At 44.5% G+C, this 15803-nt stretch overlaps 4 protein-coding genes across 12 annotated transcripts in view; 2 read left to right on the forward strand and 2 right to left on the reverse strand.

The window, feature by feature from the left end:
- Nucleotides 1-220, reverse strand: part of tmtc2a (transmembrane O-mannosyltransferase targeting cadherins 2a) — a 52630-nt gene extending 52410 nt beyond the window's left edge. Inside the window, exon 1 of the mRNA XM_035604258.2 lies at nucleotides 95-220. The gene's annotated coding sequence lies outside the window, so the exon portion shown is untranslated. The remainder of the gene's footprint in view (nucleotides 1-94) is intronic.
- On the reverse strand, nucleotides 1-14466 carry mettl25 (methyltransferase like 25). 5 transcript variants are annotated; one of them, XM_047335991.1, is made up of 13 exons: nucleotides 14401-14466; nucleotides 9866-10062; nucleotides 8723-8914; nucleotides 8519-8625; nucleotides 7846-8418; nucleotides 7389-7536; nucleotides 5384-5478; nucleotides 5133-5162; nucleotides 4545-4618; nucleotides 3582-3675; nucleotides 3337-3411; nucleotides 2708-2779; nucleotides 1-728 (listed from the first exon to the last, which is right to left on the reverse strand). In XM_047335991.1, exons 2-13 carry the CDS (start codon nucleotides 10011-10013, stop codon nucleotides 621-623), a joined length of 1716 nt encoding a protein of 571 aa, XP_047191947.1. In that variant the 5' UTR covers nucleotides 10014-10062; nucleotides 14401-14466; the 3' UTR covers nucleotides 1-620. The 5 variants fall into 5 exon arrangements, with proteins under 5 accessions (XP_047191947.1, XP_047191948.1, XP_047191946.1 ...); XM_047335992.1 differs by lacking the exon at nucleotides 14401-14466 and adding an exon at nucleotides 14293-14349; XM_047335990.1 differs by lacking the exon at nucleotides 14401-14466 and adding an exon at nucleotides 10558-10577.
- On the forward strand, nucleotides 10545-13211 carry ccdc59 (coiled-coil domain containing 59). The gene is made up of 4 exons (XM_035604479.2): nucleotides 10545-10791; nucleotides 11164-11548; nucleotides 11844-11952; nucleotides 12100-13211. The coding sequence occupies exons 1-4, from the start codon at nucleotides 10641-10643 to the stop codon at nucleotides 12262-12264; spliced, it is 810 nt and encodes a 269-aa protein (XP_035460372.1). The 5' UTR covers nucleotides 10545-10640; the 3' UTR covers nucleotides 12265-13211.
- cracr2ab (calcium release activated channel regulator 2Ab) overlaps nucleotides 13425-15803 on the forward strand; it is a 10708-nt gene continuing 8329 nt past the window's right edge. For 4 of the 5 annotated variants that reach the window (XR_004784350.2, XM_035604276.2, XM_035604293.2 and 1 more), the window contains exons 1-3: nucleotides 13425-13575; nucleotides 14501-14845; nucleotides 15588-15699. Coding sequence is in view for 4 of the 5 variants with exons in the window: in XM_035604276.2 (XP_035460169.2) it covers nucleotides 14693-14845; nucleotides 15588-15699 (265 nt within the window). In the remaining variant the exon portion in view is untranslated. Of the gene's footprint in view, nucleotides 13576-14425; nucleotides 14846-15587; nucleotides 15700-15803 lie in introns of all 5 variants that reach the window. The other variant, XM_035604285.2, reaches the window with a different exon arrangement.

Raw genomic sequence — 15803 nt, forward strand, 5'->3', positions numbered from 1 at the left:
TGAAAAGAGAATGATTTATTAAATGAGCAGGGACAGAGCAGAACAGAATTAAAGATTCAACAACAAAAAAAAAGGGATCAAGGGCGCCTCTTGCCTTGTCTATGGTTTTCCCTACTGCCTCCGGTTTGCGAGCCTAGAAATTGGCTTTCCAGACATGTCAACAGAAGTGATCCAAGTCTCCCGAAGTCCCGTGATGCTCCCCGTCTCCCGGGAGGCTCCTTAAAATCAAGTGTTTTCTCAAGAGTCACTCGAACATACAGACAAAAGACAAAATGGCTATAATTCAATCAAACGGAGCCGACAGTTTTTCCAGGTGTTTTAAAACATGTGTTTTCATGTGTCGTCCTCCGAGGGGGGAGCACAAGGTCAAGGACCGGGGCCCGGAAAAAAATACCCAACATTTGTTTTTCATCAAAGACAGTAAAGTGTATGAAATAAAAACAAGATGTTGCTGAACCTGATACGGAGACGGCGAAAATAAATTACCCAATTTGGATGAAATCACTCATGTGACTAAAACAAGCATTAAACAGTCACTTTTCACATGTAATTGGTGATCATGTATAATCATGACCCCCTTCAATCAGCGCGATGTAATCGTGTGCATATGTATGAGTTCATCAGCGCGCGATTGTGTTTCCACGAGTCTTCAGCGCGACGACAGCGTAACATCTCGGAGACAGCAGGGGATCAAAGAGCTGCACCAGCGCCGAGAGAGATGTGTTCTCCTGCAGCACACACGCACGCACACACACACACACACACGCACACACGCACACACACACACACAAAACAATAAGACACAATAGAGCTGAATTAAAAACACGTGGGACGTAAAAAAAAAAAGTCCTCCCAGTTTGGCTTTGTGACCCCTTGGCATCCTCTCGCTGTGTGATGTCCTTGCTCTTAAAGATTTCTCTTTTGAATCCCTGGAGAAGAAACATCTGAACAAATATTGTGTCAGGTGGACTCCGGCTCATGTGTACACCGAGTTCGTCTTCCTTCATGGCTGCACGTTCGATTGCTGATCTACAGCCACGCTACCGGCTCCGTAAGTAAGGCTGCACCTCTGCTGCGTTCTTATACGGACAGGGAAGAATAGGAAAAACCCTGTTATTCTGAGTTGGGACCATGAGTTCATACGTTATTCCAAAATGGTAACCCAACTGCTAAACTTGTCATTGCACCATCTCAATAACTTATGATTTACTTTTTTGTTATGCTACATATCTGGAGGGGTTCCTTCACAAGTGAAACCAGATACAAACAGCGGATGTCCAAGTTTCAGCGAATACAAGTGCGTCGCCTGAGTGCGAGTGAAAGCAGCATTAGATGATGCAGCCCCTCGCACAGCGCACAGCCAGACGACAGCTCACTAAACCCCCGGCTGCTGCCAGCTGCGATTCCTTTAACTCTCATAAGCTGCTTCCAGACAGGCACCGCAGTCCGGACAAAGGGGCTGTATGTGAGAATGCAAATGTCCGCAAATTGTTGCGCCGGACTTTTTCCCCGGAGGCTTTTCCCGCCAGCACCCAAGTAGAATTTCCAGAAAATGTCAGAGTTTGCCCACGGTGAGAATACAGCAGGAAAATCTCCGGGAAGATTCACAGCATCTGAATGTACCGGAAATGTTTCCTGCTGTTGCGTCGGACTCGGACAATCTTCATATCGGTGAAGAGCTATAGTGACATTGTTTTCTAACATAGTCTATAAACTGCCTGGCAGCCAATGTTGGCAGCCATATTGTTAAACACCTTTTTAGTTCTAGTCTTAGTTGTCGAAAATGATTCTCCGACTCGTGTGTCAAAGGCCTGACACGAAGTACCGCTAAGGCAGATCGGAATGTCAACAGATTTGCAGTTTTACAGGAGAACAAACTGAACTGTGTGATTGTACAGGCTGCTATAAGGCCCGGACATACTTATCATCACATGGATCTCATTCGCCCATCACCTTCTTCTTTTTCCTCCTCCGCTCCTCCTCATGGGAGATCTTTCAAAGTTGTCCAGCGCTCTTGACGTTATATATACGTATATACTTTGATTGCACGACCCTATTACGGAAGTCCGTCTGACACACAATCTCACCATGTAATCAGAACTTCAAAGTCATCGGCTGGTTGATACTGTATCTCATCTCTGTGACTCAGAGCAAGAATTAGCATGTTGCGTTTGGCTGCAGAAGCATCTGATGTTTAACTGGCTTCAATTTTGCCAAAACTTATATTACTGTCAATGATGTGAGTGAAAGGGGAAAGAAAAGAAAAAGAAAACGTTTTCCAGATTTCAGCTGAGATTTGTTCACTTTAATCATCTGGGATGAAAATTTTAAATTCCAACCAAAAGGCTGTACAAGCAAATCATGAAGATTCAAGAGTCCAAACTGGAAAAAAGGAGAATAAGTGAGCCTATTGTGCTCCATGGCTGCTGGGTTTTCTCCAGGTACTGTACTCCGGATTCCTCCCACAGACATGCAGCCTCGGTTAACTGGCAAATCTAACGAATACAACTGAATCGCCGTAGGTGTAGGTGTGACATTTGTGGACATTTGGGTTCTCACATACAGTCCCTCCCTGTGCACGCTACACTAGGTGACCTGTCCAGGCTGCACCCCAGCTATTCAACAGCCTCCACCTCCCCAGTCCCGTCCTGGATTTATGTCTATTAATATTCCGTATGAACCTAACGTGCCGATGAGTGATTTATACCTGCTCTTTCAGATAGCACAGGCGATCCAGGAGAATCAGACCTTCAATGCAGGGAGCCAGCATCACCTTCAGCTGCACACGACAGGACGACGTGAGAGAAGAAAGATTCATTCATCTACATGAAATATACGTGTATTCATTTCATTTCATATCAGTGTTTTTCACAGTACAGAAATCTACCTCGTAAAATGTCTGTTTAAAGGCAACTCCCAATAATGAGACAATGCACTAAAAGCCCAGCATGACTAGTGTCTCCTCAGCAACGGGTGGACGATTCCCCCCACAAAAAAACATTTGACTGTTTTATGTCTTGTAGGAAAATTGGTGCGTTGGTTGACATCACAATTAGTGGCCTCGGCCCGAAACCAGAGGCTGGTTTTCTTCCTGTTTTCAAAAATCGTTCCTGTGTTACTGCAGACTGCAGTGATCTCACTTTAATGCTCTGCAATTTATTGGCGTTGTGCATCTCACTGCGCAGGAATGAAAACGCTTTACACTAAGCAGAGTTGAAACAGGTTGCTGTGGTGTGACTTAGGATTTTAATACAAAGAGGCTATGAAGTGTGGGTGTCCCTTTCATTTTTTTTGTCTTTTTCGTTTCTGCGGGAAAAAAATGAAGACAGGAGTCACCATGTTGAAGGCGTGCATCTCGTCCATTCGCGGCCTGTGTGTGTCGTGGTAAACCTGGATGTCGTCGTCAGACAGCTGAGGAAAAAAAGAGAGCGAGTGTCTCAAGCAACTGTTTCACGTTATTAGCCTGACATGAAGTTGAAATACTTGTGGGGGAAAACATTTTCCCTCTCATTTTTCAGTGCACTTTCCACCGTTTGCTTCTGGAAGGTGTTGTAAGACGACTGTAATATTCTGGCCCTGACCTTCGATTCATCCAGCTCCAGCCTGCGCAGAGCTCGACGAACGTAGTCCACGAACGACTTAGCCTTGGAGTAGACATTCCCGACTCGCTTCTCACTGCGGAGCAAACACACACACGCACATACTGTCATTTCTCGGTCCCTGAACATCTCGTTTCTGCCCTAACCCTTTAAATCAGGCCTCAGCAAGCACAACCAAACTGTTCAACACTTCCTAAAAGGGCCAAGCGGTGACAAATAGACGCTGCCTGGAGAAAACTAATGGGTAGTTGATCCTGATCTGTTGTTAGTCATTAAACTGAAGGTCAGAGACCAGTGGGGACCAGGGGATGCTTAGTGTCTTTTTACGGAAATCGTTGATCTTGTCCGCAACTAAGCACGGCTGATCAGAGCTAATTGGAATTTACAACACTTACTTCTATCATTTGTTAGGAAGGCCACTAAATCCTTAGTCATTAGGGATGCAAATTAACGACAGTAAATACGCAGAAAAGAGCTCCCGATTATCCTCATTTAGGGATAAAATGTTCCTCAGAATCTTCCAACTGCTTGTTTTTTGTGTCTAAAAACCCAAACAAAATAAATATCTCATGTAGAATTGATTAAAGAAAGAAGAAAGAAGAAAATCGGTCACATTTGAGAAGCTTATAACCATGGCAACGTCTACCGCTTTGGTCCAAGACTGACATATCTCGACAACTAAAACAAAACAAAAAAAGACGGACAATCTTGATAGGAAGAAGATGAAATTTAATTTAACTGAGCCATTTCAATTTCAGCACTCAAATCTACAACATATTAGCTTGGACTCACAGTTCAGTTCTAACTCATTCCAACAGAAGACACTTGTTACTGTGCGAGTTACATATATTTTATAATTTTAACGATAGAGCAAATTATCATGAGTAATTGAATGTGCTGGACACTGCGTTCTCTCATACCGACATAAATCCAGATGTTGGTTACCTTTTGTAGGAGCCATAGTGATCCCTCAGAATAACATGAAGGACTGCGCGGTAGAACAGAGACTCCATCTGAATCTATAGGAAAGATCGAATGTAACATAATGCATTTCTCACATTTTAAGCTTGCTTCTCCCCTGAGATCCATCCAGCAGGCGCACCAATGCTTGATAAATACTTCTGACACTTTCCAAGCCTGACGCATCGCTGAGCACGCAATCACGCCTGCTCTTGGACTCAGCTTTTGGACAATCCTGCCGTGATTGCATTAATATTTATAAACCTTCCATATCCAATGGCTGCGGGTATCGTATGTCAAGCTTTGGCCCGGAGCTCGGCGTTCTGTGTTACAAATAAATACACTGTAGAACAACGGCGGACTTAAAACAATAGTGGAATTAATGGCCTGATTGTTTGAATGCATGCGGGAGATGGACTGTGATAGTAATTCCTTCTTGAGTGATCGTGAACCCCCATGTTTGTGGTTAGGAAAAGAATATGATGGAGTTGTTTTGATGGGTGCCAAGTAATGATAGTGTAAAGGAAGATGATATATGATATTGATGACGGTGAGTATGCATTCCTTACTTACCCCCTGGCCGAGGGAAACTCTCTCGAGTGCCTGTTTTGTTTTTTTTAAGAAAAATGGAATGAAGTGTTGAGACGAGATACACTGGTAGTCACAAAAGGTAAAAACAATCCCGACACAAATACACGTCCTGCTTTTTGCAGTCCACGCATTCATTTCGGGGCTTTCGTTACGGAGCATTTCCTTCACAACAGTCATTTCTGCGTGTTTATGTTAGACAGATGCCGCTGTGCACATTTCACACTCAAACTCACCAAACACGCAGACATCCTGGCGTTCCTGCCGCAGAACCAGGACTGGTTGCGGATGTACTGACTCAGCGGGAAACCGCACACTCTGTGCAAGGGCTCTGTGAGGGAACACAAATGGAAATATTAGGAGCTAAGTGATCGATCGGTTTGGTTGAATTGTCCTCTCAAATAGTTGGATGTGAACTTTAAAATATTTGTCAGGGAGAGGTCGCGTTTGTTCCAATTTATAAGGACATTAATAAAGAATCAATCTGTTCTTCTTCATCTTCCTCTTGGATCATCTAAACAATTATTAGCCGCTTAGAGGAATTCTTCGAAATTTTGGGGAAATACATTAATTTACATGTTTTCTTTACCCATAATTAGAAGAGAAGGTCAATACCAATCTCGTATCTGACCATTAAGTCAGTGTTGGGAAAAGAAACAGCGTCATTACCCACATATGTTTAACACGCGCGCGCACACACACACATTCCCAATGGGAGCGAGCCGAGTGTGACTACTTGACAGCCTGCCATCGTTTTCATGTCATTTCTAAAAGGGTCAGCGACTGAGGCCAAGATGCAGGGAATCCCGAGGGACGCGGTCGAAAGGAAGCTCTATTAACATGTGCAGCTGGGGCCGCTCGGCCTCTCGCAAACTGCTGCTGTGGACACGCTAACGTGCGAGCGGTCGGGTCTAGCCTCGCTCCCGCCCCGGCGCACGGCTTCCCGACACGGGGCCCTTGGAGGTAATTGAAGTGGACAAGCCCTTTCCTCAGCCTGACGGGTAGATTACAGTGCGTACACAGAGCTGTTTGGAATAACTAGCCTCATGCTGACCACGGAGTTCACATCTGAAGTGGCCATGTGCACGCACTGCAGTTCAGAAAGACAAATATTTCTAATATCGCACTTGAGAACCCGCCCGATGCAGACATTAGACGCCCGAACATATACTCAACCGTAAGCAGTTGGGCTTTTTTTTTTGTGAGTAAATAGCATGAGATTGAAGCTCCACAACGCGTTTGCAAGTAATGAACGATGCATTCAAGGAATTGCAGGTCGCGTAAACATAAATCTGCCATTTATAATGAAGCTTTTCAGCTGTTCCTAGGGCGAGGGCCACCACAGGAGCTGGCCTGCGTCCCAGACTGCACTGTAAGGCCAACATGGGTGAGAAAGAGTGTGTGTGTGTGTGAATTCCTTTGTTCACTTCAATAAAGGATCGAGCTGTATTTCGAGATATAAGCATGGAGAGGAATGTTTCCAATCATCTGTCATGATGTCATCCCCCCCTCTTGGCTGAACCTATGACGGCCCCGATGACGAGAGAGCCGCCTGTTAACAAAACGATGACGCGATACGGTATCGACCTCAGCGAGGACTCTTTCTTACAGATACACAGAGGCTGCAGATGATTTGATACCTCGTCTACCGTGGAGTGAAGCAGTGTGACACTGGGACGACATCTGTCCATTATTGTGCATTTTGGCACCTGAATTATCTGTCACGTTGAGGCAGCAGTCGCGCACAGCAAACTGCCTCCTCAGAAGTGAAAGGCGAGGCTAATTAATAATAATTTACAGTATCAGTCACTTCCAATTCGATTTCATCTAAATTAAAGGGGGAAAAATCCTAATGAACCATCCTAAATCCATAAATCCACTCTTATGGCTCTAACTGCGCGTTTGCCCAAACTTTTCCAGGAGGATAACTCGGCTGAATCATCAGACTCTCGGTGGAACATCTATAAAATATGAATGTGGGAAGTGTTGATGGGGGAAGATGATAATCCATTTCAGGTTGGAACCAAGTGACGACGTGGACGCCGCAGGTGTGTGGGAGAGTGTGTGAGTGGAAAAACAAGGAGCGAGAAAAAAATAAATAAAAATTCTGTGAAGAACAAAAACCAAATGTTCATATGTCACAGCTTTACAACACACAGAGAGGAAGACAACGAGCACACTGGGTCTCGTCCCTGGCGTGTCTGAGTGTGTCACTGTCTGTTAATGTGAGTGTGCGGTTACCCTGTTCGGCGGGGTCAAACTCCTCAGACAGCAGGTGATAGCAGCAGCCAACGCTGCAGACTGCAGCCAGCTCCGGTTTGGCCACGAACATCCTCAGGGTGCTGGGAGCCAGGTCGCCACACGTGTGCAGGCCGACCAAGACCGCATCCTTCGAGTTGGGAGAAAGTAGAGAAGGGGAGGGGGAGGAGGGTGGGGTAGGAGATCGATGGCAAAATTTATTGATGATGACGCCCCTGCACATTTGGCACAGCGGTTACGTCCCACACTCTGCCCCAGTAATGCAAACTCCAGCTGCGGTGACAGGCTGGTAATTTTAGGAGCTGCTGTGGGAATCGTCCTTCGCTACTATACTGCTGGCCTCCTATCTGCACCACCACCCAGACACGCACTAAATCTATTTTCAACATTTATTTTAAGGCCCTTTTTTTTCCCCCTCTCCGACTCTGCCTCTGCTCACCTCCAGCTCGCTGATGAGCTCTCGCAGCTCCGTTTCCGCAGTAACGTAAGATGTGAGCGGTGAGAACACGGTACTGGCGCTCTCCGTCCTGTTCAGAGCTTTCCTCTCCAGGTTCTCCCTCTTCCTCCTCTCCCTCTCCTCAGCGCTCAGGTGGCTGGGGGAGATTCTGGGGGGTGTAGTCTGTATCACATCCACCGACAGGGCGCCGAGGAAAAGATCCTCAGTTTCCAAATGTGTTTCAACTACAGGGCTGACATCTGATGATACAGTTAGAACCTTCTCTTCCTCCTGTGACATAATTCCTCCCCCAGCACCACATAAAACGCCATAGTCTGCATTTGTTCCGGGTTTTATTTCGACCGACTCCTCCTGAGGTGAACTCGGGGCCCCTCCCTGTGCCCTCACTGCCTTGGTGTGTTTTTGGTAGACTCTGGAGAACTTCTTCAGCTTCCTGTTCCTCTCCTGGGCCCCATGGGTGTTGGTGGTGGAGGAGTCGATGCCGTACACCCGGAGGCCATATTGCAGCGACAGGAAAGAACTCAGGTAGCCTTTCCCTGAGCCCACGTCTATCACCTGGGTGGGGACAAATCCAATCAAAAATCAGGGATATAAAACAGAACTTCCTCTGGTTGATAATTCTAACAGGTAAAGTCGTTCAAAACTGTCACTCGACCTGTTTGACTCCACAGTGCTGGGCCAAACAGGACACCACCTCGGACATGGACTGCACCTCGTGGGATTTCTTAGAGTTCATAAACTCATCTGGCACCAGCTCATCACCTGGGTTAGACAGAGCATAAGAAAAGTGAAGATGCTTTTAAAAAATAGAATGTATTTACACGTACTGTGCTCCTGCGCTCAGCGTGAAACAACATACGTCTGCTACCTGTCTCTGCTGGTGGAGCGCCATATTCAGACCCGTCCTCCCTGAGGACCTGCAGCAGCTCGTCCCTGCTCCAGCAGACTCCGAGGCCCGGGAGTGAGTGGGCCTTGGCTGCCTGAAAAAGTTCATGTGTATCGGCGAGCCGATTTGTGTCACGGGAAAATCCAAATGTGGTTCCCGATGGCTCTGCTTGGGAAGAAAGGCGTAGACGAAGGGAAGGGGAAAGAAACAGCAGAGACTGAAACTTTAAATCAATTCAAATTTGATGGATTTTTGCAGGAATGAACGAAAACCACTTAAAGGCTTCGTCCAATGCCCAATGCAAAGGAATTTCATTTTGTGGTGCTTTTCTGCATCGATTGAAGATTTAAAAAGCAGCAGCACTTTCCAGAAACAATGGTCCGGTTACGGCTGGATAATTCACAGACCTCAATGTGAAATGTGTTTTCATTGGAGCTCCTTTCTACCAGAGGGTTAGTGCCCATGAAAACTGCAGACGTTGTCGTCTCAAAAAAATAAAAGAGATCAAATTTAAAATAAAGTGCACCATTCGTTTGGCTTGATTCCACTAGAGTAAACTGGGTGACCCTTCACAATTGACAATTCTAAAGATATTACCAGGAAAATAAGAAATACTTAATAATTATTGACACTTGCCTGGTTGTGAAAAATAAATTCGGATTTTGGTCAAGGAAAACTTTGCATATATAGACACAATGGTCATACGATCCATTAAGTTTCAGTAGAACTGCAATTACACACCAATTAATTGTCAAAATACAAATACACAAATACAAATACACACACACACACACACACACACACACACACTGTATATTTAAAGGTGAAAGATGTCATTCCAATTTTCCAAAGCCAAAAGTGACATCCCTAACTTGTTTTGTCCAAACAACAATTCAAAACCACACATATTTTTCATTTACTATGACATATGAAAAAAACTTTTTAAAAAGTTGGGGCCAATAAGAGATGATGAATTGATTAGGCCATCAAAATAGTTCGATTAACTGATGAAGAACAGCTGTTCAATTAAAGTGGCAAATCATTTACAAACCGTGTATAAAAGATACTTTATTGGGAAGTTGTACTGAGAAGTTTACTCAGAGTGAACGACTGTACCTTTTCCTTTAGGCTCTGGCGCCCCCTGCCGGCCACTCCCGGGCCTAACGGCTGACAGCACCTCCTCCGGTGACACCGCCACGAACCGTTCCCACACGTCGTGAGTGTAAAACTCCACCGTGTGCGCGTTGGCGATTCTCAGGGTCATGGAGAGAAACCGCTTGACGTCGTCTATCCGCCGCTGGATTTCCGCGAGGCTGCGTGGCGGTGGGGAGGAGGAGGACATGTTTAAACACACAGCAGACTGAAGCAGACCTGCCTGACGCATGGGAGAAGTCGCCCGCTGCTGATCCACGTCAAGGCATTACCAGTCGAAAATGCTGTTCGATGATTTCCCCCGGTCACCCAGAAACTATATTCATTCAACTATAGAGACAAAAATGTTTTATTAACTGTTTTGTAGAAAATATATTGTTGGCAATGTTGATATCTATGTAATAACTTCAGAATTTTCTAAGCCAAAATGGCAAAAAACGCCATTAGTACGTACTTCTAACCGTTCATATTGAATGAAAGCCTTGGTTAGCATGCTACAAAAGGGGAATACGAAAAATGCGACACTTTGACTCAAACCTTCACTCAATTTTACACACAATCGATGTGTACGATAATAACACGATTCGGAAAATCAGAAAATACTCCGACGAGATCAGATGATCCGTCATTGATTTCTCATGTCTGCTGTCTCTTACGTCATATCTCCGCGCCTGCAAAAGCCCACATGTAAACATCTCACGCTTTTAAAAAAAGCGAAAGAAAGAAAGATTTAAGTCAAATGGCACCGCAGACAGATCGGAAAATGAACAGAACTACGTTTAAAGCGAAAGATGGCAACTGGAAGAAAACAAAAGGCAACGTGCAGGAGTTCAAGAAGAAGAGGAAATGGGTCCCGGAACACAAAGTATTCGAAGGCAGTGTGGCAGAAGGTGCGTTGTGTTTTTTCTTTACTTCTAAACTTCTTTGTTGAAGTAATTAAATGTAGTTAGATACTGGTTGGTTGGATAAATCAAGTGCGTTTACAGAGAACGATTGACAACAATGAGGCAAAGCTCATCAACATATGTATGTAATTTGCCCTGTAGATATGCATGTTACCAAACTCGAGCTAAAAATTCCAGAGTTTAATATACTCCGCTTTGTCGATCAACATTTGATGCTAGCTGGAATATTTAAAAACACATATAATTTAACATATCATTCGTCTAGTAAATTCGGCATGTGAATGACCCACTAATTATTGATTTGAGTGGCTGGAGTATCAATTTGCAATTGTGGTTTGCATTGTATTCACTCGTCAGGCCAAGGGTTTGCTTTCAAGAGGAAGGAGAGAGTCAGACACGAGTACAACAAGCTGCTGCGGAAGGAGAAGAGGAGGAACCCCGAGTCCACGCCGCTGTACAAGGAGGAGTATCCAGAACACCTCAGGCATCTGTACTTGGCCGAAGCCAAGAAACTGAAACAGGAGGCGTGGACGAACAGGGTGAACAGGAGTAAGCTGAGACTGAGGGGGCAGGAGAGCAGAGAAGAAACGGCCGAACATGGTGGAGGTGATGATGACGACGACGACGACGACGCTGCTGCTGCACAACAGACTGAAGCTGCTGATCCGGATGCAGAAGTTCCTGGTGGATCTGATTCTGTGACTGGGAACCCTGATCCGACTGCAGCCTCAGAGAAAGAAAGGTAAGAACACATTTTTTGGGGGCATAAATTTCAAAAACATGAAAAACCGATAGCGTCACAGAAACCGTTTTCCAACTGCTGTGTGGATGTTTTCCTGGATGTGTAAGATTTATTTGAATGATTATGTAAAGAAATAAAGACATTTTTGAGAACACTTGTTGCATATTAAAGAAGACTTTTGCAACCGAGTTTTATTATGAATTAAAGAAAAATACCACTACAATATCAGCCATTATTTATTACTAATACCCTAATTAGGAAATAGTAATAATGCCGCGCTGATGTTCTCTTCCAGTCTCCCAATGAGCAACCGCATGAGGAAAAAGATACAGAAGAAGACGTCGTACCAGAAGACGAAAGAGGAGTTTGAGAATATGAAAGAAAAACGGAAGCAAAAGAAAGAGGTGAGCTCTTTCACCTCTTATTCATATCACCCATAGAAGAAAAGAAAAGGTCTGCCGCTGTTTTTGTCACGGGTTTTTTGTTTTAGTTGACTTCAAATCCAATTGCTGAGGACGTTCTGCTGACATCTTGTCTTTGTTCCTCTGCAGGAGTTCTTGAAGAACAAGCAGCAGAAGGAAGATGCCATTCAGAAGTACAAGCAAAAGAAGATGGAGACGTTTCACATGCTGTCCAAAAAGACCAAGAAGGGACAGCCGAATCTGAACCTCCAGATGGAGTATTTGCTTCAGAAGATCCAAGGGACTGAGAAATGACTCTGATCCTGCGGGAGTGGATGAAGAAAGCAGTGGACACCTGCATTTTATTTGACTATTTTATTAAAAAAGCTGAAGAGGTGCATCCAGAACATGATAATCTGACACTGATTTGCCTCACTGTTTAATCATCTTTGCCAAGGAGGTGATGTGATTGGTTTGTTTTGTCTGCTAGCAGGATTACTCCAAAAAATTACAGATTTGTATGGAAAACAGGTGATGACATTTTAGGGGGGGGATCCAGGAATTTTTTTGACGGATTCTTCACCATTGTGAGACATTGTGTGCAAAATCGAACAGCCTTGGTGGAGGTCTACGCTCTCTGAGTGCCGTCATCTTTTGATTTTGTAGTATTTTGTTCCGGTCAACCTAATAACCATCTTCATCTCATTGCTGTTCCTTGGGCTCCAAGTTTTAAAACCACATTATCCAACTGAAGCATCTCACACTCACTGAGGCTCAGACACTGAAAGGAGCCCCAAACTGTGATGGATAGATTTTACCAGTCTGAAGGGAACTAGATTGATTGTCTTTGGTCGGCTCTCCTCTTTAAAGGATAAGATCATTCAGCTTCTGTCTGGTTGTGTGTTTCAGGGCCACTTTCATTGGCAACTCACAACACCCACAGACTGTAAAGGGAACAAATTGATGAGAACGCCAATGCAGGGTTGTGTTACGCCGATTTGTTTTGGTCCAAGATGCTGCTGCTGCAACATCTTGTGTCAATAAATAACATATATGTAACTTTTAACCGATAAAAGTTTGGATTTCCTGTAAATAAATTTGAAATGATCAATAAATATCCGTTTTAGTCAAATGCCACAACCCTAAATCATATTTCAGTCGTCAGCCAACAGTTAGCTAGTTTTACTTATTTAAAACAATTGAAAACTTTGATGATGCCAAGCAGCCACTTTTAATGTCCTTATTAAAACCCCTTTCAACAACATTAACATTCAAGACACTGTTTTTTCAACCTGCGGTCGTCATAGTTACAGACAATCCAAAACATGTTGCAAACATATGATGTGGCCCTCATGAAGAGAGTTCACTCTGCAGCCCCCTCCTCTCTTTCTCTCTCTCTCTTTCTCTCTCTCTCTCTCTCTCTCTCTCTCTCTCTCTCTCTCTCTCAGTGAAGGAGCAGTGTGTATGGACCCAGGCTGAAAAGCCTCAGGCCGCTTCCTCATGACATCACATGGTTGCAGAATGACTAACGTTCACTTCGGAAGCAAGACTTCGTAATCGCCGAGCGCGGCCGCAAGAGAGCGGAGAAAGGGCTCCACTGTCCTTGTGCGTATCATTTTGAGGAAGGTGAGTTCTCTACTGCTGTTTCTGGTTTATTTAAAGAAGTGATGTGTATGTTAAGGCCTGTTAATATTAAGATCTGATCAAGTTAAAGCTAAAGCAGCTACATTTTGTAGAAGAATTTTGCCATGGGTTTTTAATTTGTTATTGATTAAGGACATAAAATGTCCATATTTATTTTGTTCTTATTAAGAAGAACTTTTCCTCCAGATTTTGTTATAACAACATGGTGCTGCTGATAATGGCCATTTATTTACACTAAACAATAAAAAAAAATCAACCTGACACAAAGATTGATTGTTTTTAACTATTGTCATTTCTTAAGTCTTGTTTGAATTGCGATAATCTTTTCCCCTCCACATAATTAAACTTTTCCAACTTCAAGAGTTTAAAATGAGGCGTTTGCTGCTCATATATTTCACTCCCTGCAGTGTTTGCTGCACATTTTCAGTCTCTTGACTGCGCAGACCACAGTCCAGCTCTTAGTTCACAGTACGAACGAGACAGTTACTTCTTCAAATCCTCCTTTGAGTTGTGACGCTGTGATGAAAAACAAATAAAACCTTGTGAGCGCTCAAACGGGGGGGAAAGATTGAGCAGTTTTTTTACAGTACAGTTTTGAACCAGGCCTCTTATCAGCTCTCGCAGTCTTGCAGGTATTACGCTGTCATGTGTTCTGTATGGCCGGGTATTAAGATAATCCTTTACACTGTGTTTACATACCTTCTCAAGTTTGCTTGTTCCGGACGCACTAGAAAAAAAGGGAAGCTCTGCACTTGTAACAAGTGCGGTACTGTTGCATTAAGAGTTCTGATTAATTATGTAACCTACCTTTTTTTTTTTCTCTACCCACTAGTTTCAGAAATGCCCTCCCAGCGGTGAGAAGTTCTACGCTTGACTGCTGCATCTGTACTATTTCTCTGTCTCACAGGGTATATTCGTCATCAGGGATCTCATCATCCGAAGCTACTTCCTGTCTCCGTTGTCATGGCGACGGTGGGAGCCCCAGAGCACAGGGTGCAGAGCCAATGAGGAGGCCCGAGGTGTGATTGCACATCTGACTGCCGCTGAAGTTCATGCAACCTGCTTGTCTTTAAAAAGGAAAAGGAAGAGCCCCCCAGAAATGGAGGAAGAGTGCAAGGTGAACGGCTCTGGACTGAACCCAAGGCGGAGGGGCTCGGACTGGGGTCGCATCGCCCTGCTGGACAAGACCAAGGAGTTCTTCCAGACCTGCGATGTGGAGGGCAAAGGCTTCATTACCCGCACGGATATGAGGGTTAGAAGAAGAGAGTGTGTGTCTGTGTGTCCTTAGGCGGTTGAGGGGGCATTTGTAAAGTCTGCACATCAATTGAGCTTCATCCAGTTGCACTTCAACGTCTCTCGTTCCTTCTCCTGAAATGCTCTGACGCTCTGCGAATCCATTAAGCCTCCACTAAGAACAATAGGTCAAGAGTCAATCAAGTGTTGTTGTTTTTTTTAGCCTGGGCATAATTTCCACATCGATGTAATGGCGGTGTATAGCAAGTAGGAAGCAAACAAAGCCTTTCTCTTACTATCTAGATTTTATTTCCCCCCCGCTGCACGTCACCATTGTTAAAGAAGCACTTTGCTCGTTCAGCACACTCCAACAGCCGTTGAAGTGGCAGAGAACCACCGCTGATGGAAATGTGCACGAGTATAATAAGTTCAGCTCTCACACACACACACACACACACACACACACCTCTTCAAAGCAGTAACAATGGCCGAGCCGTGTTCTCAGTTAAATAGTACGGTGCTCTTTTGAGCTTCGTGCCTTTCGTAGCTCTTGTCTGTGCCGAGAGCTTCCAGGAAAAGGCTCTGCACAGTGGCATATAAAAAAAACAGCCACTCTGCTTTGTTCTGGTGTCTATTCTATTGAAGGTTTGCTTCAGTTACAACCACGCAGAGCCCGGTATGGCAGATTTAAGGACATTTTAATTCTTAAAAGTATTACTTATCCAACTCTGAACATTTTTTTTCCCTCCTTTTCCTGCCAGAGGCTCCACAGAGAGCTGCCTCTGTCTGCAGCAGAGCTGGAGGATGTGTTCGACTCTCTGGATACAGAACACACCGGCTACCTCACGCTGGAGGTCTTCTCCTCCGGGTTCAGTAGGTTTTCTTGCCGTCCTGAGGTGTCAAGCTTACCGTACTGTACCCCCATATTTGATCTAGAGTTTAACCATCATATTCAATTCTCAGATCAGTTTGAACCT

Source organism: Scophthalmus maximus, chromosome 12 (assembly GCF_022379125.1).
Source record: "Scophthalmus maximus strain ysfricsl-2021 chromosome 12, ASM2237912v1, whole genome shotgun sequence".
Classification (NCBI taxonomy): Eukaryota; Metazoa; Chordata; class Actinopteri; order Pleuronectiformes; family Scophthalmidae; genus Scophthalmus; species Scophthalmus maximus.

Coding starts and splice junctions, on each gene's coding strand:
- ccdc59 (XM_035604479.2), top strand. CDS start 10,641: ATGGCACCGCAGACAGATCGGAAAATGAACAGAACTACGTTTAAAGCG. Junction 10,792..11,163: donor CGAAGGCAGTGTGGCAGAAG/GTGCGTTGTGTT, acceptor TTCACTCGTCAG/GCCAAGGGTTTGCTTTCAAG. Junction 11,549..11,843: donor GCAGCCTCAGAGAAAGAAAG/GTAAGAACACAT, acceptor GTTCTCTTCCAG/TCTCCCAATGAGCAACCGCA.
- mettl25 (XM_035604365.2), bottom strand. CDS start 10,133: ATGCGTCAGGCAGGTCTGCTTCAGTCTGCTGTGTGTTTAAACATGTCC. Junction 8,419..8,518: donor AGCACTGTGGAGTCAAACAG/GTCGAGTGACAG, acceptor GTCCCCACCCAG/GTGATAGACGTGGGCTCAGG. Junction 5,163..5,383: donor CCAGGATGTCTGCGTGTTTG/GTGAGTTTGAGT, acceptor AAAACAAAACAG/GCACTCGAGAGAGTTTCCCT.